At 50.3% G+C, this 27,610-nt stretch overlaps 1 protein-coding gene across 1 annotated transcript; it reads right to left on the bottom strand.

Moving 5' to 3' along the window:
* Positions 1-528: 528 nt before the first annotated feature.
* Znf629 (zinc finger protein 629) lies at positions 529-9,491 on the bottom strand. The gene is made up of 3 exons (XM_075972402.1): positions 9,099-9,491; positions 6,725-6,831; positions 529-6,591 (listed from the first exon to the last, which is right to left on the bottom strand). Exons 2-3 carry the CDS (start codon positions 6,795-6,797, stop codon positions 4,058-4,060), a joined length of 2,607 nt encoding a protein of 868 aa, XP_075828517.1. The 5' UTR covers positions 6,798-6,831; positions 9,099-9,491; the 3' UTR covers positions 529-4,057.
* Between the last annotated feature and the right edge of the window lie 18,119 nt (positions 9,492-27,610).

Here is a 27,610-nt window from a genome sequence, read left to right on the forward strand (position 1 = left end):
GACCTTGGGCTTTTAAATCAGTTGGTGTCCTTGCCCAACTGAGGATTCTCCCAGGACAGAGACCAGTCTTGATGTTCCTTAGTGTTTCCAGGGCTGGGGACCCAGGGACATGAAAAAGCAAGTCCCCCTCACCAGCCCACCCATCAATTCCAGGAACAGGAAGGAAGAGAGAGAGAGAGAGAGAGAGAGAGAGAGAGAGAGAGAGAGAGAGAGAGAGAGAGAACGAACTTATGAACTTATTCTGGGATGTGGGCTAGAAGCACAATAATACCCAAGGGAAGTCTATGGACATGCCTCAGGTGTAAGAGCTCTGGCTGCTCTCTCAGAGGACTTGGGTTCAATTCCCAACACCCACATGGTGGCCCACAACCATCTGTAACTCTAGTTGCAGGGGATCTGTCCCCCTCTTCTGGCCTTTGCAGGCACTGCATGCACATGGATGCTCAAACATGCAAATAAAACACCATGCACATCAAGATTCTTTTTAATTAAAAAAAAAAGTCAGGGCCACTCCTTTCTGTCTCCAGCAAGTGTCTTTAGCAGAGAGGCAGAGACAGGCTGTGGCTAGTGTTGGTCACAGGCAGTCACAGGGGCCATGAAGAGACTCAGAAGACAGTGCTGAAGGCAGCCTGGCCCTGAGGACTTCCTTAGTCATCCCCACTGCCTTAGCCAAGGAGAAGAGTAATGGCTGCTGTGGAGGTGGCCTGCAGGCCTCCAGGCCACTCTGACTTCCCACGTGACATACTGTGGGTCTTGGGTGACTACACTTCCAGAGCATCAGTCTCTCCCATGGGAGAACCTATAGGCTATCCTGGGGACAGACAATAAGCCAGGGGACCACTCCTCCGAGAGGACAGGCCACAGGATTCAAAGGAACCCAGAGAGGTAACCGGCAGCTCTGAGGACTAGGTTAGGTCCTGGGGAGGCTGCAGTACTGGGCCACCAGGCAGCCATCCGGCTGACCAAAGTGTTCTCAACCTCTCAGGATATGGATTCTTAAAGCTCCGTGAACATGTCAATCTTCCACAAGCAAACACTGAACTTATGGGGTCCTCATGGGCCCTCGTTCTGGAGAGGACAAGTTCTGATGAGCTTGCTGTTGACGGAACACGTAGGAAGGAATAAGAGAAGACACCCGGGGAATCTTGCTCCATTTATTCTCTCCAGCTACTGAACATGACCACTGTGACACAACACTGTGACTGACACACAACACTCTAAATGGGGACCTCCCCTCACTCCAGAGGGAGAAGGCAAGGGAGCAAAGGATTCTGGGACCCGCTCACTTCAGACTGGGAGGTCAGATGGTTTCAAGTCCTCTCCCCGATTGTGATTCATACCCAGTTCCTTTATGAGTTCTTATTTGACCCCACATTCATCATCAGTTCTAAGTTTTCCCTAAGTGCAGGTCAGCTCCACCCTCTCCCATGCTTGGACTCTGCCCACGGCTGCTGGGCTCTTCCCAGGGGATCTTCTGAGGGCTCTGGCCCAGGATGGAGCTGGCCCCACTATGCCTCCCATACTCAGTTCTGGCAGACCTTTTCCTGAGCCAGCTAGAAGGACGCCGGGCCCTGCAACAGATTCCTCTGTGGCGTAGCAGGGTGTGAGAGGGAGGCGGCCAGAGCCCACGAGGGCTCTGCTCTGCCCTTTTCCTGCTAGGAAGCCTGGGCACCACCTATGCACATGGTCCATTCAGTACTGGAGTGGAGACCACAGCCCTCACTTGTCTCCAGAACATGTGAGCATCCTGTCCCACATGCTACATCTTAGTCCTCAACAGTCTAGTTAGCCATGACTACGCTGAGCGCCTGCCCCCAGTCTTCTGATGACAGACTCTCAGGCCTGGGTCAGAGGGAGCCTGCTCATAGTTTACAAAGGATAACTCTAGTTTCTGCTACCACCTTAGAGGGGGACGAATCAGCTTCTACTTAGGAGAGTATCTACTCCATTTTATAGGGATGCCCTTTTATCAATATTTCTGTCACTATCAGGCAGGCTCCTCCCCATCTCATGGTGCTTCCCCCGACCTGATACTTGGGACCCTAGCAAGGCTCTCTCTGTAACTGTGTAAGGCCTGCCCTTTCTCTCTCTCCAGGAACACTGGCATTTTTCTCCCAGTATTCTAGATTTTGGTCCTTTAAATTTTGAGGGTCATCTATCTGGGCACAGGATAGATGAAGGATGATCGGCCTCTACCTTTTGAACTTTTAGTTTAGGTAATGGAATTAGATGTCTCTTCCTCAGCACTGGAGGGATCCAGCTCACTCGTGGGTACAGGACTCCTAGAGCCAATCATGTGGTGTCTCACCTCCTACTCTGGACAGTGTGTCGCTAACGCCAGCACTGGGTAAGGACACTCCCTTTGCAACCAAAATACAGGGGGAGAGTCCTTGCCATCCTTAAGGGTCTTTGTTACAGATGTTTCTCGCCAAAGGTTTTCTTCAACCACTTTATAGGGCAACTGTCTCTGCTCCATCATGGAGCTCCAGTCATGTGAGCAGGCTTGGCTGGATTAATGGTCTAGCCTGTGCTGTCTGAGGAGGAGATGGGCCTGGCAGAGGACCATGTCTCCTCCTTTAATTTCCCTCCAGTGGTTTCTGGCTAAGGAGAGAAAGGCCAAAGGTGGAATCTGTCCCTTCCCCGAGCCAGGATCAAATTTGCCACCCCATCTCAAGGGCATCCAGGTACTGGGGTTGAGAAGGTGGTCAAGTTTCCATTGCCTCTTCGGGAACTCTGGTCCAGTCTGTGCCACGTGTCCATCCGCCATGTGCAGCCCGGCTCACCCTGCAGGCAGCCTTACACAGAGTTCACACAAAAGGCTGAGGTTTGACTCTTGTTGCTGGTAAGTCAGAGCTGCCTGTTCTGTTGTCTTGCCGTCCCTCGTCACCAGAGAGCCCACAAGTGGTTCTCTCTCATGAACTTGTAGAAGTCCAGGGAGGACAAGCACATACAAGCCTTGAATCTCTGAAGGAATTTATTCTTTGGAAGTTGACTAGCAGCGAGTGGCTCTCTTCACTGAGGACAGAATTTGAGGAAACGGGTTGCCACTGCAGTAAACCTTGTGGCAGTTAGCTTTCAGGTAAAACCTGTGAGACCTGAGAATGTGGCAGAGGCCCCCTGAAACCCCAGAGGCCTCTCAGAGTAGACATCCCCAGCTGGGCTGGGGAAAGGCTGGTCCTGCCTGTCTGAGGAGAACCCTGACGGCCTGAACTGGGATCTGCTTGCACTTGAAGCTTAACACGCTCCTAGGAGGAGGAACTGGCTAGCTTCCAGCTGCAGTTTCTCCACCGTGCTCTGCTTCCCTTCAAACAGACTTAACTTTCCCCCAATAGCTGAGGTGGTTTCTCAACATTTTCTCAATAGTCTTACACTCAAGGTTGGTTATACACCCCAAACTCCAGCCTTTAAAATGGCTTGTCATTTCTGGGGGGCTCTTATTAATAAGGAACCCCCACAGTCTTCCTTCCCCTAGTACATGCAATTCACCAAAGAACCTCTAGTGCAATGGATGTCTGGTCTCACCTGTGGGTCTGGAAGCGCCTAGTCATTCCCTCCCCACTTCTCTTCCTTCCTAGCTCTTCCCCGCTGAGCACTGCCTCTGTCCAAGGCTGCCGGGAGAGAATACTACAAGAGTCCAGGGGTTTCCTCCGCCATCCAGGGCACCTCCCAAGTCAGTGCCGACTGTATTCCCTACACCTCCCCCACCTAGAAGATTCTGAGAAGGATTTTAATACAGTTTTATGGGTTTGTCTAGAGACGTGTTAGAACCTCTTCCTACAATTAACAGGGCTTTTACCCACTATGGTTTATAGGGTTTCTCTGCTACAGACTTAAAGGGCTTTTTTCCTACATATGTATAGGGCTTCTAACCCAGCAGTTTTTCCTCTACGGCTTATGAGTGGTCCCCACCCGCAATCTCATAGGCTTCTCACTGCTGACGGAAATGCACTATCTCTTCCCAGGGTTCTTGGCCCTCCACTTCTCTACGATCTGATGGGGTTGGTTTCCTTTCCCCACAATTTCTCAGGAGAGAGAGGTCCCTGGTCTCCAGACCTCTTCACAGGGAGACCCCTGGGTGACAGCTCCTGTGGAGGAGGAGCGTTGCGACTTCTGTAAAGCCGTCGCCACACTCAGGGCACAGATAGCGCTTTTCCTCTGACAGAGTTTTTGGACTGTCCTCTTCCCTGTGGTTGCTGCTCTTTGAGGGGGTAGAGGCCTCTCCCTCGTCTTCCTGGTTTGTGGACAAGGTGACTGACTCTGAAGGGGGGTCCTCAGGAGTGGGGGCCCTTTCTTGAGTGTGGGTTTCCTGGTGGCGGGTAAGAGCTAGCCGGTCGAGGAAGGAGGCCCCACAATCAGAGCAGCTGTAGGGTCTGGCCCCCAACGGGCTCCTAAGATGCTCCAACAGCACTGAGGAGCTTTTCCCCAGCTCCGAGCTCTTCTGGGACTTCCCGCCCGCATGGACTTTCTGGTGCTGTAGCAACTCAGAGCTCAGGCCAAAGCTTTTTTTGCATTCCGGGCATTTGAAGGGCTTCCCACTTAGGAAGGAACTGGGCTCTGCCCCTTCCCCAAGGCCAATCCTACACTCGGGAAAGAGAAAGGGCTTTTCATTGCCGTGGGTGAGCTGATGCTGCAGGAGCACCGCCCTGTCGAGGAAGCTTTCTCCACAGTGGGGACACACATAGCACTTAGAGGATTGCTGACCCAGCTTTTGGCTGAAGCCCTCCTGACCCTCAGGCACTTTCAAGGACTGTCCTGGAGGGTCAGCTCTGCCCTCCGAAGCACCTGGATGTGAATTGCCCCCAAAGGGGAGCCTAGGGGAGCGGAACTGCGGAGGCTTGGGGGTCGGGTGTACTATGAGACCGTCTGCATTTTTGTAGGGGTTTTCTCCGATATGAACCCGCTGGTGCTGCATGAAGATGCCCTCGTCATTGAAGCCCTTGCCACAGACCAGACACTTGTGGGGTTTGGCTCCCGGTGGCGGGGTCATAAGGGCAGGATCCCCAAGTCCTAGCAAGCTGTCACTCTGAGCTCTCCTGGCAGGTGTCTTGCCTCGCTCATGGATCACGCGGTGCTGCTCCAGCTCCTGAGCCTCCAGGAAGGCTTTGCCGCAGTCCGAGCACACGAAGAGGTTCTCGTCCATGTGTGTGCGGACGTGCGTAATAAGGTTGGAGCTCTGGCTGAAGCTCTTACCGCACTCGGGACACTTGTAGGGCTTCTCGCCCGTGTGCGTGCGGCGGTGCTGGATGAGGTGCGAGCTGCGAATGAAGCTCTTGCCACAGTCAGAGCACTTATAGGGCTTCTCGCCCGTGTGGATCCGCTGGTGGCGGATGAGAGTGGAGCTCATGATGAAGCTTTTGCCGCAGTCGGCGCAGATGTACGGCCGCTCCCCACGGTGGATGCGCTGGTGGTTGATGAGGTTGGAGCTGACGCTGAAGCTCTTGCCGCACTCGGGGCACTTGTAGGGCCGCTCACCTGTGTGTGTGCGCTGGTGGCGCAGCAGCGTGGCACTCAGCGTGAAGGTCTTGCCACAGACGGGGCACTTGAAGGGGTCCTCACGTAGGTGCGTCCGCTGGTGCTTGATGAGCGTGGAGCTGTGACCAAAGCTCTTGCCACACTCCAGGCACTCGTAGGGCTTCTCCCCCGTGTGAGTGCGCTGGTGCTGGGTCAGCTCTGAGCTCTGGATGAAGCTCTTGCCGCATTCGGTGCAGCGATATGGCTTCTCCCCTGCGTGGATCTTCTGGTGCTTGAGCAGGTTGTGGTTCTGACCGAAGCGCTTGCCACATTCAGGGCACTTATAGGGCTTTTCGCCTGTGTGTGTGGCCTGGTGCTGGATGAGGTCGGAGCTGCGGTAGAAAGCGCGCCGGCATTCGCCGCACTTGTAGGGCTTCTCACCCGTGTGGGACCGCTGGTGCTTGATGAGGTTGGTGCTTTGTGTGAAGGCTTTCTCGCACTCCGTGCACTTGTAGGGCTTCTCGCCCGTGTGCGTGCGCTGGTGCTGGACCAGATTGGAGCTCCAGCTGAAGCACTTGCCACAGTCGGGGCACTTGTAGGGCTTCTCGCCCGTGTGCGTGCGCTGGTGCTGCACCAGGTGCGAGCTCTGGGTGAAGCTCTTACCACACTCTGAGCACGTGTTGGGCCGCTCCCCCGTGTGGATGCGCTGGTGCCGGAGCAGTTTGGACCACTGGCTAAAGCTCTTGCCACACTCGTTGCAGATGTATGGCTTCTCGGCCCCAGAAGGGCGGCCCTGCACCAGCTCCCGTAGGCTGGGTTCGCTGGCAGCGACTACTGGGGTGCTGTTCCAGGTGGTGAGGGTTCCCCATTGCCAATTGGTTTCACAGGCCTTGGTCCACTCGGAGGGGGAAGGGACTACCTCAGGGGCTGATGGGTCCATAGGGGTCTGGTGGTCAAAGGGGTTGGAAGAAGCCTGTGGGGCTGGGGAATCCTGAGGGGCTGAGGCATCCTGGGAGGGGTTCTCCAGGGGCATCTCTGGTGGGTCCTTGGATTCTGGACTCTGATCCGGATCTCCCAAGATTATCTCCTCCCCAGAACTTTCCTGCTGAGGGCCCTCCTCTTCATTGCCGCTCTCAGCACCTACAGACAGAAAGGGAGTCTCCAGCCCCAGCTCCTTTCAGATCATGGGGTCTGGTCTTTCTTCCCTCCCCTATGACTGCCCAGAGTTTGGGCCCCTCCCTGAGCCAGGGTCACAGTCCCTTGTGCCCCTCACCTCCGTGAGCATTGTTCCGGCTCTCTTCAGGACCCTGCAGCTCTGGGCCCCACAGCACCGTCTCAGGCTCCATCCCAGAGCTCCCGACTGCCAAGGTTCCAGGGACTCTGGTGGAAGAGATGGACACACACTGCGACCTGGCTATCTGCTTTTCTCTGTGCTCCCACTTCTGTGACGCGCAGTGACCTGCCACTCATGTTTCTGGCACCCTCTCTCCCTGAGCCCCGTGGCCCCAGAGGCCTGGTTCCAAACACTGTAGATCTTAAGATCGCAATGAAGCAACTCAATGAATGTAAAGAGAGTCAATTAAAAACTCATCAGTCATAACCCTCTGTACCTAGATGGAAGGCTGGAGCTCTAACCAACATGGGGGGGGGTGCTTTCACCCCACACAGACGATGCCCAGAGGCCTGGAACCGTGTTATTTTGCAAATCAGACAAAGCTCATTAAGACTCCAATTTTCTTCCTTTATGGGACTGCTAATTGAGACCAATAAACTTTTCCTTTATGAGCCCCACAGAGAACAACCAAGGCTTGCACTTTTTAAAGGGTTAAAAATAAAAGTTTCCCTGAAAGGACAGAGACTCACAAAGACCAGGGCACTTTGCCATTACCTGCGCACACAAAGAGGTGCACACAAAGAGTACACCTGAGCCTAGGGTGGGAAGGGGGGGGTCTGAAGTCAGGGACGGGAAAGAGAGAGCAAAAGGGGTGCCTGGCTTGGTGACGTACTTGGGGGAAAGAAACAGGAAAATCAGAAGTTCAAGGTCAGTCTCAGCTACGGGAGATCTTGTCTCAAACAAGATGAAAGAGAGGGGGTGGGGCGGAGGGAAGGAGGTGGGCAAGTATGAGAACACTAGAAGGACAGGGTGCCATGTCCGCCACGTGTCATTATTTCACTGCCATGGAGACTAGGGAGTCACCTGTTCATTTTACAGATTAGTAGGGCAACACCGGGGGAGACGTCTCCAAGGCCCAGACTGGGAAGTAACAGAGCTAAAACCGCAAATGCAGTGTTCTGCTTGGCTTGCCCCTAGGTCTGAAAACATCGAGTGACCTTGACAGTCATAGGGGACTCAAACTTGTGGGCTACTGGCCGGAGTGTGAGCGGTAGGCAATGCTCTCCACAAAGACCCAGGGGGGACCCATCCCTCTTCTCTGTTCTTTCTGCCAGTGTTTCATCACGTGCTTAGGAAAGGTGCCCAGGAAAATCTTTGTTGAGTGACTGAATGACCTAGACACCCTTTGCTCACCAAAAACCTATTTGGTTCAATGTCTTTAACGATCAGTTTGTAAAGGGACATCAGAAAAGAAACGCAACTCCAGCATGAGCCCCTGGGAAAAAAATCATCTGTCACTCTCAAAATCTCCCAAGATTTCCAGGAGATAGAACAGGGCCATCGGAGCAAAGTACAGGCGGGCACTCACATTTACTCATTTAACGGCCCTGGACCGGCCTAGACTTGGGGTGACAGTGGAGCCGGGGAGTCTGTGCACAGGGACAAAAACTCTCCTCGAGCAGTTGCTCCGTGAAGCAGCTAAGGAAGAAACAGCTTGCTGACCACTGCTAAGGAGCAGCAGCAGAAGCGTAAGTTAGAGGAGAGAAAGAAAATAAGTTTCATCTCCACAGTCTCCTCCGCTCTGTGTCTTTAGGGAAGGAAGATGGAGACCACAGGAGGCGCCTCCCCGGAGGGGAGAAAGGTCCTCCGCTGAGCGGACCGAGGACAGGTAGGAGCTGATGAACTTGGACTGCCTGAGAAACTTAGGCTCAGGGGCCTACCTTAGAAGGGAAAGGGTTAATGACAAGGCCACATGCAAGAAGTGGCAAAGACAGGGAGGTGAGAACTACTGGGAAGCAGCCCGGGCCCGAGAGCGCCAGTCTCCGGCCCGGGAGGGCTCCCCGAGGACCGAGGCGGGAAGGACGGCCCGAGGCAGCCGCCTTCCCGCGGAGGTGCGCGCGGCCCAGGGTGACCCTGACAAGGAGGCAGTGGGACCGCCCTCGACACCGCCCCCCCGCACCCAAGCGGACCCGGACTTGAGCGCTCCTGGCCCGGAGCGTCGACCCCCTCCCCGTCCCCGAAAGCCCGGCCGAGCCGCCAGCGTCCCCTCCCCGCCGCGGACGCCCAGGCTTCCCGGTTCCCGGCGAGCTGCCGCCACCTCGCCGTCCCCGGCCGGACTCGCTCTCCGGGCGCGCACGCCTCCCCTCCCCCACGGCGGCCCTGGCGCAGTTCCCACCATCCCCCGGCCGCCGCCCCCGCCGCCCCGGGCCCGGCCTGCGCCCCGCACCAGTCGCCGCCTCCTTGGCCCTATTGTTCCCCGGCGGCTGTCCCGGGCCTCCAGGCCACCCCGGGAACCCAGGCGGCCCCAACTCACGGCTCTGGGGTCTGGGAAAAGCCGGAAGACAGAGTCCAGCCCCAGGGGACTTAACCCCTTAAGTGCCCTGCCTCGGGGGACAGGCTGGATGCCGAGCACTCTAGGGTCCTTCTCAAGGGGTGATTCCAGGCTGAGGACCCGGGGACCAGTTCAGGGTGACTGGGACGGAGCAGGAAGTGACCCCAGCTTCCCGGGCCCCTCTAGCCTGGAGTCAGAACATCAGCTCTATGGGATTTAACCCTTTGCCTCCCACAGTCTGGGAAAAGAATGGGGAGGGGGTACGGAAGCAAGGAGGTGACTGATGACACCCCTCTCCCCGTGTCTAGTGGGATCGCGCAAGATCAGCTTTTGGGGGAGCTCAGAGGCCGGCGAGGGTCTCCGGATATCTGGCCGTGCTCTCTCTCCAAAGGCTCTGACAGCCGCCCAGTTAAACTGATCTCAGATTGGGCCGCGGCGGGTCCCCTGAGACCGGCCTTTGTTTGGACTCACCCTGGGCTGGGGCTGCTGTGCCTGAGTTGGTGACTAGGAGGTGGGAGCAAGGGTTGGGTGGGCAGGCCGGGTCCAGCAATAAGAGCAGACGCTAACGGATAGCCTTAATTTAAGGCCAGGCAAGACTAGCCTGTGCTACGTGGTTCCACGCCCCTCCCCCCGTGCCTCCACTACCCTCTGTCCCACTACCCTCTACCCCTACCGGTCCCCCTTACCCTCCCCCCTTCCAGTTCTATCTCCTTATAGGAGGAAACCGAGGCCCTGGGTGGCAGCAGAAACTGCTGTGTAGGTTCCCTGACCAACGTGAGCAAGCATTATTCTCTGCATCCCGGGGTAAGGTATCCAATTCACAGCTGGGCAAACCTTCCAAAAACCTAGGAAGCCAGAAGTAGTTTCGAATGCCTGGAACTCTATTGCTCGGGAGGCAGAAGCAGGAAGATCAGCAAGTTCGTAGTCTGCCCGGTCCCCATAGTTCCAGGCCAGTCAGGGCTAGTGAGACCCTGGTTTCAAAACGACACAATGACCTCCCAGGTCCCAGGTTTGTGTCTCACGATTTCCCCACCACAGTCCGGGGGGAGGGGGGAGAACTCTGAATCGTCCCCGTTTTATAGACAAGGCAATCAGGATGTGAGATGTGAGATAAAATGTGTAAGACCGCATCTGTAAGTCAGCCTAGGTGTGAGGAGAGCAGAGCCTAACAAGAGTTGAACTTTCCACCCCCTCAAGAAGCTTAATAGTCGCCAGGCTGGGTGACACACACCTGTGGTCTCCAGCCCTTAGTAGGCTGAGGTAGGGGAATAAAGAGCTGAGTTCAAGGTCAGCCTGGGCTGCACGGTAGGCAGGGCCCAGCTCAAACTGTAACTAACCAAATAAATAAAAAGCTCTAAGCCCTGTGTGGGTTGCTGAGACAGGAGGATCACCGTAATTTAAGGCCAGTCTAGGCTCCACAGTGAGATCCCAGTGTTAAAACACCAAAGAATAAATACTGACTTGTGATAGGTGAATGACATGTTCAACATTTCAAGACTGCCGTTCTTACAGCATCCACGAGAGACCCGCTTCAGCTTGTAAACTGCTAGGGAAAAGGGGCCCGGACTTCAGTCCTGCCCCAGAGGTGATGACTTCCCAGAAAAGCCGAGCTGATATTAAGAAACTGCCTCTCTTGTTCTTGCAAGACAATGGGTCCTGGCAACTCACCACCGCTTGCTTGCTGGAGATAACTGAGGCGTCTGTGGGGTGTGTTATAAAATTAGGCACTGCTCACACAAAGGCAGGATGTGAGCTTTCGTTCTAACCCTGACCCCACCCCTCAAAAATGCTGCAACTTTGTGGGTTTTCCCATATAAACTCTGTGCTACTATCTGATCTGGACCATAAGCAGAAAATTCCCAGTCTCTGCTGTGGTCCTAGCCAGTAATTTTTATTAAAGTCTTTTATTTGTTTAAAACACAAACATCTGGGCGGTTGTGGCGCACACCTTTGATCCCAGCAGAGGCAGGCGGCTCTCTGTGAGACCAAGGCCAGATTGGTCTACAAAGCAAGTCCCAGGGCAGGTAGGGCTGTTACACAGAGAAACCCTGTCACAAAACAAAACAAAACAAAACCCTCAACAACAACAACAAATATAAAAGACTGGTGAATCTCTGAAAAAACCCAGAACCATAACAAACTGTGTTTGTGTGTGAGTATGTGTGCATGTGTGTGCATGTGTGTGCGCATTGTGTGTGCATGTGTGTGCATGTGCGTGCATGTGTGTGTGCATGTGTGTATACACACACATGTATACCATGCACAAAGAAATCACAAGAAAATGTGGAAAGGAACATCACCCCAGGGTGGTAAAGGAAGATGAAGAATCTAACAACCCAAGCGTCAGAAATTGCAAGGGATGCAGTTCTCTGGGCAGCTAGGGTTTAGAGTGTGGCTTCAGGCTTCCCAGCGCAGGCTCCCTTAACCCACTTTCCCTCCAGGGACTCCCCTAGCTTTCTCTGGTTCTAGTTCCCCTTAACTCCTCCCACACAACCAGACCCTTGCCCACCTTGGTCCCATACCTCTTGTTCCTCATATCCTGTGACAGGAAACTTAAACTTTGCTTCTCTTTCTACCTGTCGTCATACATGCATGCTGATGTCAACTCTGCTTGGGCAGGGCTTTGCCTTTGTGTTTACTGCTGTGTCCCCAGAGCCCACAACTGTAGCGTGTGCTCAATTTGTTGAACAGGCTCAGATAACTGGGCCCAGCCCTGGGGCAAGGAGAAACCCGAGAGCAGCTGCTGGAGGTGCGGAGGTTTAATTAGTCCAGCGGAGATTTTGTTTGTTTGCTTTCTGTTTTAGCTGCGTTAATTGCTGTATTTAACAATCAGTACATAAAAGTCAGGTGTAAGCCGGGCGGTGGTGGCACACACCTTTAATTCCGGCATTTGGGAGGCAGAGGCAGGTGGATCCCCGTGAGTTCGAGGCCAGCCAGAGCTAGTTCTGGGACAGGCCCCAAAGCTACAGAGAAACCCTGTCTCGAAAAACAAAAACAAAACAAAACAAAAAAGCCAGGTGTAGTGTTTGCACAGGTAGTCTCAGCCAGATCAGGAAACTGAGGCAGGATGACCACTTGAGTCTAGAAGTTTGAGATCAGTTTGGGCAACACAGTGAGAGAATCTCACAAGATTCACTTCTGAATTCCCTGCTTCTCTGGAAAATCCAAAGATGTAACTGAGTGAAAATGAGGACATACCTGCTCCAAGTTATGGCTGAGGAGATGGTTTACTGTAGATATGAGGGTGTGTACAGCCGGAGGCTTCCGAAAGAGTCCCAGAGCAGGGAGAGAAAGAAGTAGACTAAATATGGCTGGTAGACTAAACCAGGGCATGAGAGGTGCGGGGGGGGAGCGAGAGAAAAAGAGAGAGGGAGACAAGAGATTTAAGAGAGATCCAAGAGGGGAAAGAGCGCATCACAGAAGTGACAGGGTTATATAGGAAAGAGAGGCTGTGGGAAGGGAAGCCCCTGAGCTGGGAAGGTGTGGGGTGGGAGGCGGCAGAGAGCGGCAGAGAGGAGCCACAGGTGCTGAGCAAGCCTGGCGGCCAGCGTGCACTTTGCTACGTTACTGGGCACCACAGCCTTTTGTCCCAGGTTTCTTTGGGACCTGACAGTAACAATATATTTAACAGGGGCTGGAGAGATGGCTCAGAGGTTAAGAGCATTGCCTGCTCTTCCAAAGGTCCTGAATTCAATTCCCAGAAACCACATGGTGGCTCACAACCATCTATAATGAGATCTGGTGCCCTCTTCTGGCATGCAGGCAGGCATGGAAGGAATGTTGTATACATAATAAATAAATAAATATTTAAAAAAATTAAAAAAAACCAATATATTTAACATTCTCACTTGTCATAAACTGTCGTCAGGCAGAAATGTCCTTACTTAGGTGTCCCAGCGTCACTCAGGCTGAGAGACAGTTTCACTAATAAATGCCCTTCTCTATTGATTATAGAGGTGGTTTCTTTCATCGGTTTCCCCCACATTCAGAGTAAGAAATACAAGCTGGGGGGAGGGGTTGGAGAGGTGGCTCAGTTAAGAGCACTGGAAGTTACTCCAGAGGACCTGAGTTCAATTCCCAGCTTAAACTGCCTCTGTAACTCTACCTCCAGGGCATCTGACACCCTCGCAGAATACCAATGCACATGAAGTAAAAAAATAAATCATTAAAAAAGAGAAATAAAGGGAGCTGGCATCCTCTGACATGTTATATTTTATTTATTTAGACTTTTGAAATAGGATCTCTTCGAGTAGCTCCGGCTGGCCTTAAACTATGTAGACCAGGCTGGCCTCGAAATCACAGAGACCCACCTGCCTCTGCCCGCAGTGCTGTAATTAAAAGCGCATGCCACTAGGCCTGGCCGCAATTACGTTTGTTGAGTACTTACTGCGTGTTGGGACAGTGAACAACTGCTTGGACCTCCCCAACATGATTCCAACCTTCTTATCATCCTGATAACAAAGCCACACTGCAGGGTTAGATTGCCACTGTGGCTCTTAACCATCACTCCTGGGTGAGTTCAAGGGTGTCTGAACTAACACAGAGGCTAACGGTCCCTCCTCTCTCTCCTATTCTTGATCCAGAAGCCAGAGCAAGGCACTGGAGAGGGCAGGAAAACTCCATCAGGCCAAACCTTTCTCCAGGGGTAGTGGGGAAGGAGCGGTCCTGCTCCTAGGGAGGCAGGGGATGCCCTGACCATATGCATGGGACGTCTTCTTGCCTGTGGGCAGCTGGTATGGTATCCATGTGACTTATCCTGGCTGGCGAACTGTGGGAAGGATGACGGTGACCCATCCCCATGCCTTTTACAAAGAAACCATGTTTCAGAAATGCTCTTCCATCCTCCCGCAGGGCCTCTACACGCTGACAGCCGTGCCCGCAGTGTGAAGTCCAGCGGTTCTGGAGTGAACCTGGTCCATGCCTGTCCTCCAGGCCGTAGAATTAGTTTCCTTTCCCAGAAGAGGTCATCAGTTAACACTAGTTAGAGTTCACCAACCTTGGCCTGTAGGCAGGAGACCCGGGAGTCTCGAAACCACGTCTGGAGGACTTGGGGGGTCTACAATCGTATGCCCAAGCCCTCCGCTCTACAGAAACAGCCAGCATAGAGGGCAGGATGCAAAGGCCAAGAGTTCAAACAGAGACTGGTGCCGTTTGCCCCAACACTGCTGCCTCACTGCAAGGTGAGTGGTTTCCCAGGTTTTTCACCAGGGGAGAATGGGGCCTCTGTCCTGGAGTTGTGTGTCTCAGTGAGATACACTAGGGGCTTCTTTTCAATATAAGATGCTCAGATAAAGGACCTTCTATAGCCGAGACAGGGCTTCCAGCAATTTTAAAATCAGGAACCTGTAGTGGAGCTGGGTGTAATGGCTCATGCTTCAGTCCCAACCCCGGAGGCAGAGGCAAGATGACCCTGGGAAGTCTGAGTTTAGCCTGGTCTGCGTAGTGAGCTCCGAATCAGCCAGGGCTGCATGGAAAGACTGTCTCAGAAGAAGCCTGTAGTGGTTCCCGACCTGTTTACTCATTTCTAAATCCGCAAGGCTTCCCCTTGTGTGTACTCCACCCCAGAACCTCCTGTTCAGTGTGGTCAGCTACCCAACCCCCGCTGCCTCCCAGACTTGCTCTTTGCTTCCCTGACAACACCTGTCAGCCCTATTTCCCTATACCAAACCCAGGCATTCTGCTGCCCCAGACCTGGGGTGCCTCCTTCTGGACTCCTCAGCTTGCCCATATTCGGGTCATCCTTGATGACTCTGCCCGCACCCCTCTTCCATCCTTTGTCCTAGGCCATTGAAGCCCCCTCAGGACACCTCCACGTTCCATGATTATCAACAGAGGAAAATCGGATGGGGGAGTGCCAGGGGCCGGACCAGAGGAACAGCAAGCAGCTTTGGAACTCCTGGGATACAGGCTAGCTAGCAGTCAGCACAAACACATTGGGTGGCCTTGAGAGGCGAGCCCAAGGGACCTCACGCTGTTTTTTTGAGCACAGCTCTACTTAGTGCCCTCAGAGGTCACCATGTCCCTCACAATCTATGAGTTGTGTGAAAACTCTAAAGAGGTTTCTAGCCCCTCACTGGGCAGCATTACTGGTACTTACCTGAATAGTGATTGACTTTTTCCAACCATTGCTGCTGGAGCAGATTCAGCCACCACCCTTAGGAAGAAATCAGACGGAGAGTGTTAGTAAATAGGTTAAGATATCTTGTTAATGGCTTTGAAGTAGAAAATCTTGAGAAGCAATTTAAAGTTTAGAAAGGCACTTTTGATAGTTTTTTTTTCTTTTCGTTTTTCGAGACAGGGTTTCTCTGTGGGTTTGGAGCCTGTCCTGGAACTAGCTCTTGTAGACCAGGCTGGTCTCGAACTCACAGAGATCCGCCTGCCTCTGCCTCCTGAGTGCTGGGATTAAAGGCGTGCGCCACCACCGCCCAGCTCACTTTTGATAGTTTAATGAGGGACCTGTTGAGGTCAGGGGATGAGAAGAAAGCTTGGGGGTTACCTGCTGACGCCTTTATTAGGTTGGCGATCAAAGGTGATAATTAATTCCTCTACCCATTCCCCTCAGCTTCCTGATATGATTTAATAAAACGTTGTTGGGTGGGTATACACCCTGAGGACAAAGTAGAAATGGCTGGAATATATATATATTTATTTAGATTTAGAATATATATATATATATATATATATTTAGATTTGTGATTCTTCTAAGAATTTTTATAAGATTACCTTTTGAGATAAGTAAAATGATTGAGCCTTTCTTTGTAACCCTAAAATGCAGCCTGCCAGTAAAGAAACGGGCTGAGAAAAATGCCTTGCTTGCTTACATTCTGTTAATCTACAACAAGTTGCTTAGATGTGAATGTATTTAAGTCCTTGGGGATAATTTGTTTTTCACCTGTACTATGTAAAATATTTAATCATGGAAGGGAAATGAGAAACATGTTGTTATTACTTGTATTCACTGTAATCATTCACTTAAAAAACAGAATGTAACCACATTGTAATGTTGTATTGCTTGAAACATTTTGCTGGGGTATACAAACTGTAAGGAAAAAAAATAAAGTCAGGAGGAAAACACCAGGAAAAATGTAGAAGGAAAGATGTAAGGGAAACAGCAGAAGGAGGTAAAAGAAAAATAGAGACCCTGGTGGAAGGGGTGTGTGTGTGTGTGTTTCCTTCTTTTTTGCCGGTCCCAGAGAATTAAGTTTTTCTCCCTCAGAGGAAGAAGTCTGTTGTGTGATTGGTTAGCCGCTGACTCTGAACCTCCTCTTCAGTTGCTGACCTGCGGAAAGCTGGACTTTCAGCAAGATCTATCTACAGAGCCCTGGCTATCCTAGAACTCACAGGAGATCGCTTGCATCTGCCTCCCAAGTGTCGGGGTTAAAGGCTGTGGAACTGGGCCAGTTCGCTTTGGTTTGTTTGTTTGTTTGTTTGTTTGTTTGTTTGAAGCAGGGTCACACACTGCTCAGGCTGGCTAGAATGACCTTGACCTGATGACTTTGCCCCAGCCTTGCCAGAGCCAGGTATAAGAGACTCTACCCAGCACAGTTTTTAAAAGTCAAAATAATCTCGAGCTATAGAAAAACCATATTGACCAAGTCAAATAAATGTAAGTATAGAATTAAATAAAAATAAACACAAGCACAACAAAACTTGTGTGTATTATTTTACAGTCGGAGGTTCGCATTAAGGTGTGATCTGAAATAATTCATGTCACATTCTGACCCTGTTTATCTGCAAAGTGACAGCCGGGACCAAGCTTGCCGTGGAAGAATTTGTAGGACCTGACTCCTGACTGGGCAGCTAGGTGCTTGGGAACAATGGTTGTTTCTGAGGAGAAAAGATCGCAAAGAAGAAAAAAAAAGTTTATCTTATTTGCCTTGGTGTTTTGTCCAAATCAGAGTTCAGTTAGTTGAGAGTGGCCATGCGGGTACTGGGAATGGAGCCCGAATCCTCTAGAAAAGCAGCCAGTGATTTTAACCACTAAATCATCTCTCCAGTCCGAGGTAAGAGATTTAACATGCAAATTTGTATTTGGTGTGATGATTTCTAATTACAGAAACGTATTTTAAATGCTAGTTTTTCAAGTATACGTTTGAGAATGGAGATTGTAGGATTAAAAACATGCTGTTTTCCTATTTCTAGCCATCCAGGGTGGTGTACTCCAGTAATCCCAGCACACTGCAGGCTGAGGCAGGAGAATAAAGAGTTTAAAGCCAACTTGGCCTACGTAGAAAGACAGTAAAAATAACCATAAAAACTAACCGGGCGGTGGTGGTGCACAACTTTAATCCCAGTACTCAGGAGGCAGAGGCAGGTGGGTTTCTCTAAATTGGAGGCCACCCTGTTCTACAGAGTGAATTCAAAGACAGCCAGGACTGTTACACAGAGAGAAAACAAAACAAAACAAATAATAGATATTTGACTAACATCCACAAAGACCCCAGGCTTAATCCCCAGCACCTCAAAACTCAAGCCCACATGTGGGAATCATTTGTCTGAACTTTTCTTTTCTTTTTTAATATTTATTTATTTATTTATTTATTTATTTATTTATTTATTATGTATACAATATTCTGTCTGTGAGTATGTCTGCAGGCCAGAAGAGGGCACCTGACCTCATTACAGATGGTTGTGAGCCACCATGTGGTTGCTGGGAATTGAACTCAGGGCCTTTGGAAGAGCAGGCAATGCTCTTAACCACTGAGCCATCTCTCCAGCCCCCTGTCTGAACTTTTCTAAACTACACTAAGATGAATGTGGTTGAGTCTCTGCCATAGGGACTCAGGGCCCACTCTTCAGTGAAGTCTCTGATCGTGTGTAGGGAACCACTCTAGAGTACTGAAGGGAGTTGAAGGGGCGTGCTGCATTGTCATGCACAACCTGAAATGCCTTTGAACCTCGGCATCTCTCCAAACACTTGCTGGCTCTGCCAGGACCCTTGCCCTGTACCTGGAAATCCATGCGGGCTGGGAATCAGAGGCCATGGTCCTAGCCAGACACAGTCTTCCTGGCTCTGCACAGGGCTCTCCCCTCCTGCTCTTTCTCGCTTGGCATCAAAGGCCGATCCGGCACAGCAGGACTGTCCTGCTCCTGGGCCACTGACCGGGTCATGTCTCCTTCCCCAGCATCCTTCGTTTGCCCCTGTATTTAGACCTATCTTCAGAGCACTGTGAGAATCCCGGTCAGCTGCAGCCCGGGTCCTGGTGTTGACGTGGCTCGAACTTGCTACGTTTACAAGCTCTTTCATGAAGTCATTTGTTTCTTCCAATGCCTGGCTGCAGCTCTCATGAACAGCTCTTATTTCTGAGGACATGGATGTCAGACAGAGAAGGCCATGTTCCGGACCACACAGACATGGCAAGACCTTGGTATCCTCAGGTCTTGGTATCTTCAGGTCTTGAATTTTTTGATGTTAACTCCAAACTCAGGGTTTCCTTCCGTGTGTGTGTGTGTGTGTGTGTGTGTGTGTGTGTGTGTATGTGTGTGTGTCTTCTATTTTGAGACAGGGTCTCAGGCTGGTCTGAAGCTCACTGTATAGCCAAGAGTGACCTCTGTTTCTCTTGCTGCCACTGCCCGTGTTGGGGTTACACAGGTGTGCACCATCACACCCAGCCCCCACCTTTATGGAACAGTTGAATCGTGCCTCTTCCATAAAGCCTTTCTTGACAACAGTGTCTCCTTCGGCCTCATCACTGTCTGACTGCTGGATCCAGCATATTGCCGTATCTGGTTACCTATCTGCAGTATTTTTCTTCATTTGACTAATTTTTCTTTTCTTTCTGTTTTCTTTTCTGTTTTTGGTTTTTCAAGATAAATTTATCTGTGGACCAGCCCCGGCTGTCTGGCACTCACTTTGTAGACCAGGCTGGCCTTGAACTCACAGAGAACCACCTGCCTCTGCCTCTCAAGTACTAGGAATAAAGGTGCGCGCCACCACTGCCCAGCAACTAATTTTTCTTAAATGAAGGAGATGTTTCTGAAGCTGGACATAGTGATGCATGCCTCTAATCCTGACACTCAGGGCCACATACATTAAGACTCCATTTAAAAAATAAAAGGGCCCGGTGGTGGTGTGCCTGCCTGTAATCCTAGCAATTGGTTGCAGAGGCAAATGGATCTCTGAGTTCGAAGTCAGCCTGATCTACAAAGCCAGTTCCAGGACAGCCAGGTATAGATAGGGAAACCCTGCCTTGAAAAACAAAAGCAAAGAAGGAAAAGGGGACGGATACAAATCTGAGAAGAAAGTTCACTGTTAGTGTGATAAACAGAATATTTCTATAAACTACCATCAGACAAGTGCTGGCAAGGTGGCCAAGCATAGGAACAGCTTAGTATCTCGGGACTCCACTTGGTGTGGACTTACACATCCTCCCCTCTTCCTCCAGTAACGCACTTGGCAGCCTTCACCCACCACCATCACCTACAGGAACTACACAGATCTCTCTCCTGGATCCTCGCCTGAGTCAGGCTACCCATACAGCCCTCTCTGAACAATAGTATAGCTTTCTCTGCCCTATCAACAATCAAGTTTAGACAATTTCTATTCTAGGGTATTACTAACATATCTGAACATGAAGAATTCAAGGGCCGATTTGGCCTGAGCTGGTTTTGGGAGCATGCGCAATAAGGCAAAACTGTATCCTTAAGTAAACGTCTACAAAGAATCCCCAACATACCTCCTTATGCCTACGCATAATTGGTCGTTCATATGATTAAAATCAGATATATTAGGAGGCAGGATTTTGTGCAGAAGGAGGAGGAAAGGAAGGGAGGAAGGAAGGGAGGGAGAGAGGGAGGAAGTGTACAATTTGTCTGCTCTTGCCTTGGTGGGCATCTGACTTCTTCCCACCGCTGGGCTGAGAGTAGAGCTGTCCTGAGCCTTCTTCACAAGCGTGTAGCTGTGTGGGCTTGTCTTCCTTTCTCTTGGGTAGATAGCTAGAGGTGGAATTGCTGAGTCTATAGTGATTCTGTAACTTTCTTATGAAGCTTGTTTGGTTTTTTTGTTTTTCTGAAACAGGGTCACTATATAGATCAAGCTGACCTCAAATTCAGAGATCAGCTTGCCCCTGTCTCCCCAGTGCTGGGATTAAAGGGATGCACCATCCTGCCCAGCTTCTTAGGAACTTTTAAGTTGAGACTCCCTCAAAAGAAGTGGGGAGCGGCTGGAGAGATGGCACAGTGGTTAAGAGCTCTGGCTGTTGGAGGTAAGGACCCTTACTATTATTACAGAGGACCTAGGCTCTGTCCCATTCCCAGCAGGGATGCAGTTGGTTTACACAATCCCTTACTCCAGTTCCAAAGCATCCAACACCCTCTTCTGGCTTCCTCAGGCATTAGACTCACGAGTGGTTCACAGATATACATGCCGGCAGAGCACAAGTGCACATAAAATAAAAAATAAATTGAAAAATTTACAAACAGGAAGAAGAAGATAAGCCAGGCATCATTAAAAATTTTGTATACCGCCGGGCGGTGGTGGCGCACGCCTTTAATCCCAGCACTTGGGAGTCAGAGGCAGTCGGATCTCTGTGAGTTCGAGACCAGCCTGGTCTATAAGAGCTAGTTCCAGGACAGGCTCCAAAACCACAGAGAAACCCTGTCTCGAAAAACCAAAAAAAAAAAAAAATTTGTATACCAAAGAAAATTACAGGAAAATGAAAACAGTTCACGGAATGAGGGGAAATATAAGCAAACCAAGTATCTCACCAAGTCCTAGCGTCAACATTATATGATGCCCAGTTAGAGCTGAGCAGTTACCGATGGCAGCTCCATCAAGGCACGGGCAAAGGATCTGAATGAATAGTTCCTCATGGGTGCACACATGGCTACCAAGCTGGGAGAAGATGCTCAAGCCATTCATTATAGGGAAACTCAAACAGAAACCCCTGAGGACGCTTACAACAAACATAAGAGAATGAAAGACTGGCAAGAGGCTGGGCAAGCAGTCCAGTGGGCACAGTGCTTGCTTAGCACGCCCGCAGCCTTAACTTCACTTCCCAGCTCTATCAACTCAGCGTGGAGACACACACCTGTAACCTCAGCACTGGGGGGGAGGGTGTAGGAAGGTCAGAAGTTCAAGGTTATTCTCAGCTGCATAATGAATTTAAGGCCAATCTTGCTTACTTGGTACCCTGTCCCAAAAAAAAACCCAAAAACTGAAAAGAAACAGTTTTTGTGAGACTGTGAGAACCTGGACGGCGCTGATAGGAACGTCACTGGGGTGGCAGCTGTGGACAACAGCTTAGAACGTTTTTAGTTAAACCACATACTTACTTTGGGATTTAACATTTCCACCTCTAGCTACCTACCCAAGAGAAAGGAAGACAAGCCCACACAGCTACACGCTTGTGAAAAAGGCTCAGGACAGCTCTGCTCCCAGCCCAGCGGTGGAAAAACATCCGATGCTCACCGAGGCACGAGCAGGCAAATTGTGCTATAGTTGTATTTTGGTGGGAGGGGGTGTCTTATTTGTTGATTGTATATTCATGATACTGGGTTTTGTAAGACATTTTCTGTTGTTCATTTTGTTTTGACAAAAGTCTCACTATATAGACGTCCTGGAACTCGCTCTGTAGACCAGGCTGACCTCAAACCCATAGAGACCCTCCTGCCTCTGTTTGCCAAGCGCTGGGATTAAAGGCGTGCATCACACAGACATTTTCATTCAAGTATATAATATGCATTGAGCATTTTACTCCACACCCTCCCAGCTTCGTCCTCACCTCTCCTGCCTCCCATCAGTCACCTTTGCTGCCCTAGATAGTTTCTGGGTTTGGTTTTGGTGTTGGTGTTGTGGTGCTGGGATTAAAGGCGTGTGCCAGCATCACCCAGTGAGATTGTTTCTTTTCAAACATACATGATGAGTTAAGAATGTAGAAAAGGACCAGGTGGTGGTGGTGCACGTCTTTAGTCCCAGCACTGGGGAAGCAGAGGCGGGAAGATGCTGTGGATGATCTTTCTGTATGCTCTGAATATCTATTGCTCTTATTGGTTGATAAATAAAGCTGCTTTGGCCTATGGCAAGGCAGGATAGAGCCAGGTGGGAAATCCAAGCAGAGATACAGGAGAAGAAGGGTGGAGTCTGGAAACACCAGAAGCCACCAAAGGAGCAAGCCATGGGCCATGTGATGATAAACAGATAAATAGAAAATGGATTAATTTAAATGTAAGAGCTAGGTAATAATAAGTGTGAGCCATCAGCCAAATATTTATAGTTAATATAAGCCTCTGAGTGGTTATTTTGGAATGTCTGGTTACAGGCAGATCCCTGTGAGTTCAAGGCCAACCTGGTTTAAATAGTGAATTCCAGGACAGCCAGGGCTACAAAGAGAAATCCTATCTCAAAAAAACAAAAACTTGCCAGGAGTGGTGGCACAAGCCTTAAATCCCAGCACTTGGCAGGAACTCTGTGAGTTTAAAACAAGCCTGTTCTACTACATAGTGAGTTTCCACGACAGCCAGGGCTACATAGAGAGACCCTGTCTCAAACAAAGCAAAAACATCAAAAACAAAACAAAGGATTGAAGTTCAGAGATGCAGTATGCGCTTTGGCTAGGGATGCCTGCGTTGATGAACAGTGGTTTAACTCATTCTGCCAGGCTCACACCTTGCTCCCAGCTATCCCATGCTGTGGCATTCTTTATTTGGTGGTCTATTCTGGAACCGATGGGTTAGGTGACTCAGAATGCTCACTGACAGACACATATCCTCACTCCTCATCCAAATCAGCTCAGGAGACACCAGCCACTTCAGTGGAGTGCGATGCTTTCTTCAGATTTCAGCTTCTCCCACATTAGGTTTCAATTTCTGCTTACCATGTTTATTATAAAACAGGCTTCATCATGCAAATTAAAAATAACCTGAGGGAGTTGGGCAGTGGTGGCGCACACCTTTAATCCCAGCACTCAGGAGGCAGAGGAGGGTGGATCTTTGAGGGAGGCCAGACTGGTCTACAAAACGAGTTCCAAGACATCCAGGGCTAGCTACACAGAGAAACTCTATCTTGAAAGAGCAAAATAAATAAAGAAATAACCAGGAGAGGCTGGAAACATGGCTCAGGGGTTAGGAGCGCTTGCTGCTCTAGCAGAGGACTGGGACTCAGCCCCTAGCACCTACATGGCATCCGTAACTCCAGTTCAGGGGCCCTAATGCCATCTTCTGACTTTCTGTGGACATCAAGCACACTCATGGTGCACATCTGTACATGTTGGCAAAACACTCGTACAGTAAAAATTAAAAATTAACTATGAAATCTCCAAACATAAATGATATTATTAAACTAACATATAATACTTACACTCTCAAACATTAATTGAGTACCTCAGCATCAATCACATCCTTGGAGGAAAATTGTGGTAACACTGACCAGACTTTAAACTAATCAAAGACTTAAAACACAGCCCCCTTTCTGGACTCTCCAGGCATGGCTGAACACACCGTGATGATCATGTGGACCGTGGTGTTATGAGCCGGCTGGTGGCAGAGGAAGGAGGATCGCCTCAAGTTTGAAGCCAGTTTGGTACAGACCAAGTTCCAGACTGGTCATGACTACATAGCTCTTCTCAGACAAAACAGTAACCAGAACAGAAGCCCCGATTTAGTGTTTTCTGAAAACACCTTTCATGGTCACAGAATTTCCTCCATGCAGGGTTGATGACATTCTACAGCATGCACCATTTCCCACCAATTTTTATTTATTTTAAAAATATTTATTTATTACAAGGCATAGTGGCACATACCTTTGATCCCAGTACTCTGGAGGCAGAGGCAGGTGGATTTCTGTGAGTTTGAGCCCAGCCTCATCTACAAAGTGAGTTCCAATATATGTGTGTGTGTGTGTGTGTGCGTGTGTGTGTCTGTGTGCATCTGTGTGTGTGTCTGTGTATCTGTGTGTATGTCTGTGTGTATCTGTGTGTCTGTGTGTATCTGTGTGTGTGTCTATGTGTATCTCTGTGTGTGTGTGCATCTGTGTGTCTGTGTGTGTCTATGTGCATCTCTGTGTGTGTCTGTGTGCATCTGTGTGTCTCTGTGTGTGTGTGTGTGCATCTGTGTGTGTGTCTGTGTGCATCTGTGTGTGTGTCTATGTGTGTCTGTGTGTACAGGTGCACGCGGTGAGAAGCCAGGCAGGGTGTTGGTCTCTAGTATCCTCTGCCTGTCTTGAAGAGGGCTCTACCTGGTCTGGAGCTCAGGCATCAGCAAGCCCAGTGATCCTCTATCAGTGCTGGAGTTACAGGCATTTACAGGGACATCTGGCTTGTCACATGGGTGCTGGGATCCAAATTCTAGTCTTCTCGGTTGTGGAGGAAGTGTTATTAACCACTGACCCATCTCTAGTCCTGGGGTTTATTTTATTTTTAAAATGATTTATTCTATATGCATTGGTGTTTTGCCTGCATGCATGTCTGGGTAAGGGTGTCAAATCCCTAGGAACTAGAGCTACAGACCATTGTGAGCGGCCATGTGGGTGCTGGGAATTGAAATGGGGTCCTCTGGAAGAGCAGACAGTACTTGTAACCTCTGAGTCATCTCCCCAGCCCCTTTTGGTTGGTTGGTTGGTTGGTTGCTTTTTTCAAGACAAGGTTTCTCTGTGCAGCCCTGGCTGTCCTAGAACTCTATTTGATCCCAGTACTCTGGAGGCAGAGGCAGGTGGATCTCTGTGAGTTTGAGCCCAGCCTCGTCTACAAAGTGAGTTCCAATATGTGTGTGTGTGTGTGTGTGTGTGTCTGTGTGCATCTGTGTGTGTGTCTGTGTGTGTCTATTTGTAGACTGGGTTGGTTTTGGACTCAGAGATCCACCTCCTCAGCACTGTGACTAAGATGTGTGCCACCATGCCCAAGTTAGCCCCTGAGGGTTTTTTCGTTTGGTTTGGTTTGGTTTTTTGAGACAGGGTTTATCTGTGTTACAGAGCCCTGGATGTCTAGTCTCCCTTTGTACACCAGGCTGGTCTCGAACTCTCAGAGATCTTCCTGCCTCTGCCTCCCGAGTGCTGGGATTAAAGTGTGCACCACTACACCTGGCCAGCCCTTTAGTTTTTTGTTTTTTTTTTCGAGACAGGGTTTCTCTGTGGCTTTGGAAACCTGTCCTGGAACTAGCTCTTGTAGACCAGGCTGGTCTCGAACTCACAGAGATCCGCCTGCCTCTGCCTCCCGAGTGCTGGGATTAAAGGCGTGCGCCACCATTGCCCGGCTGCCCTTTAGTTTTTTAAAAAAATTATATTAGTCACACCACACACATACACATACCACACACATGCAGGCACACACACACACACACCACACACATGCAGGCACACACACACACACACACCACACACATGCAGGCACACACACACACACACGTTTGTATAGGTCAGAGAACATCCAAAAGGAATTGGTTTTCTCCTTCCACCATTGTGCATCCCAGGATCAAACTCATCCACTTAGCAGCAGATTCACTGAGTCATCTTGCTGACATTTTATTTTATTTATATATTTATTATTCTGCTTTTTTTTTCAAGACAGGGTTTCTCTGTGGCTTTGGAGCCTATCCTGGAACTAGCTCTGTAGACCAAGCTGGTCTCGAACTCACAGAGATCCGCCTGCCTCTGCCTCCCGAGTGCTGGGATTAAAGGCGTGTGCCACCATCACCCGGCTTATTCTGCTTTTTGAGACTGGGCCTTGCAATGTGGTCTTGTTATGCAGTCCAGGCTGGCCCAGAACCTGTGACTGTCCTGCCCTAGGCCCTCCAGTGTCAGGATCACAGCATGGAACACCGCACTCAGTTTTCAGTGGATCATTTTTTTAGATTTATTCTATGTGTATGAGTGCTTTGCCTGTATGTATATGTGTGCACCATGTGCTTGCCTGGTGCCTGAAGTCAGAAGGGAGTTACAGATGACTGTAAACCATCATGTGGGTGTGGGAATTGAACCCTGGTCTTTTGAAAGAGAAGCGTGTGCTGAGCCTGAGCTATCTCTCCCCGTCTTCCCCCAATAGATTTTTGTTTTGTGTTGTGTTTTTTGTTTGTTTGTTTTTGTTTGTTTTTTGTTTTTTGAGACAGGGTTTCTCTGTATCTTTGAAGTGTGTCCTGAAGCTAGCTCTTGTAGACCAGGCTGCTCCCAGTAGATTTTTATTCTGCTGTGTAAATAAGGTACTCCAGCTTCCTTTCCTCTGGCTAGACAGACCCATGCCAACCTCCTCATTGTGTGGTTGCTTCAGTGTAGAACACCAGGCACGCCTTTCAGGAGAAGCAGCTGTGTTGGAACCAGACAGTGGGCTACTGACCCTGGATTCTTCTTTCATGAGGTAGGAGTAACAACAACACTTCACAGAGCCCCGGGAGATCACAGAGGTCACATATATAGGGACCTCGGCACACAGGAAGCTGTCAGCGAGCATCTCATCGTGTCACAAAACTGACTCTTCACAGTGGTCCTTGTGAAATAACAAAAATGGGGAGAGTGTCAGGGCGACTGTGAACTTGAGATCGTCTGCGCCAAGCTCAAGGGTGTCGTCCTTCGTGCTCTGGCATTTGTGAAGAGCCCCCAGCATGCCAGATGCGTGTAGCGCGTGGTTTAAATAGCTGAATCTTAAAAATAATCCTTAAGGCAGATGTGATTTGTTTACAGAGAAGAAAGCAGAGGTTTGGGGCCCTGGACTGTAGTAGCTCAATTGGTGGGGTGCTTGCTTCGGAGGCATGAAGCCTGGGGGAATCCTCAGCATCGCATAAACCGCAGCAGGTCGGAGACGGGAGGATCTGAAGTTCAGCTGCCGGCTGGCCTGGGGTACATGAGACCCTGTCTCAAAAGCCAGGTGGAAAAAAAATAGAGTCTCAGAGTTTCATTAATTTGCCCGAGGACGTCGGCAGAGACCATTCTGGGATATAAGCCTGACAGGTAGGCCCAGCGTCATCAAGAAGATCTCTTGTTTCTTCCTGGAAAAGAGAGCGGATTTTTCGAGGGCCAGGCTGCGGAGCAGAAGGGGTTATTCCCACTGAGACGCGGGCGCTGGCTCCTAGAGCGGCGCCGGGCGGGAGGAGCGCGGCTTCCCGGGGCGGGATCTCGGATTCCGACAGCCACAGCGAAGGGACAAGAAGGGACAACGCGGTCCCGCGGGCTCGTTGGAGGGAGGGCTGGGCGCTGCAGACCTCTGCCCCCCTTGCTGCCACCTCTGAGCTTTGGAAGCCGCTCCCTGGGGTTTCTGGGTCAGCCAGAGGTGGAGGTGGTCCCGACCTGGTAGCTATATAAGGTTTGCTTCTTTGCTTGGCTGAGGTCACTCATCTAGAAAGTTGAGGAGCCAAACCCCCTTCCAGGCATTTAGCTCAGGGCTTCATTATCTCTCTGCCTCGTGGGGAGTTAGAGTGGTCGCCTTTCTAAGGAGGCTGGTGCCTTTTGTTTGTTTTTCAAGACAGGGTTTTTTGTTTTGTTTTGTTTTTCTTCTTCAAGACAGCCTTAGCTGCCCTGGAACTAGCTCTGTAGACCAGGCTGGCCTCGAACTCACAGAGATCCGCCTACATCT

The sequence above is a fragment of the Microtus pennsylvanicus genome, chromosome 5 (genome assembly GCF_037038515.1).
Source record: "Microtus pennsylvanicus isolate mMicPen1 chromosome 5, mMicPen1.hap1, whole genome shotgun sequence".
NCBI lineage: Eukaryota > Metazoa > Chordata > Mammalia > Rodentia > Cricetidae > Microtus > Microtus pennsylvanicus.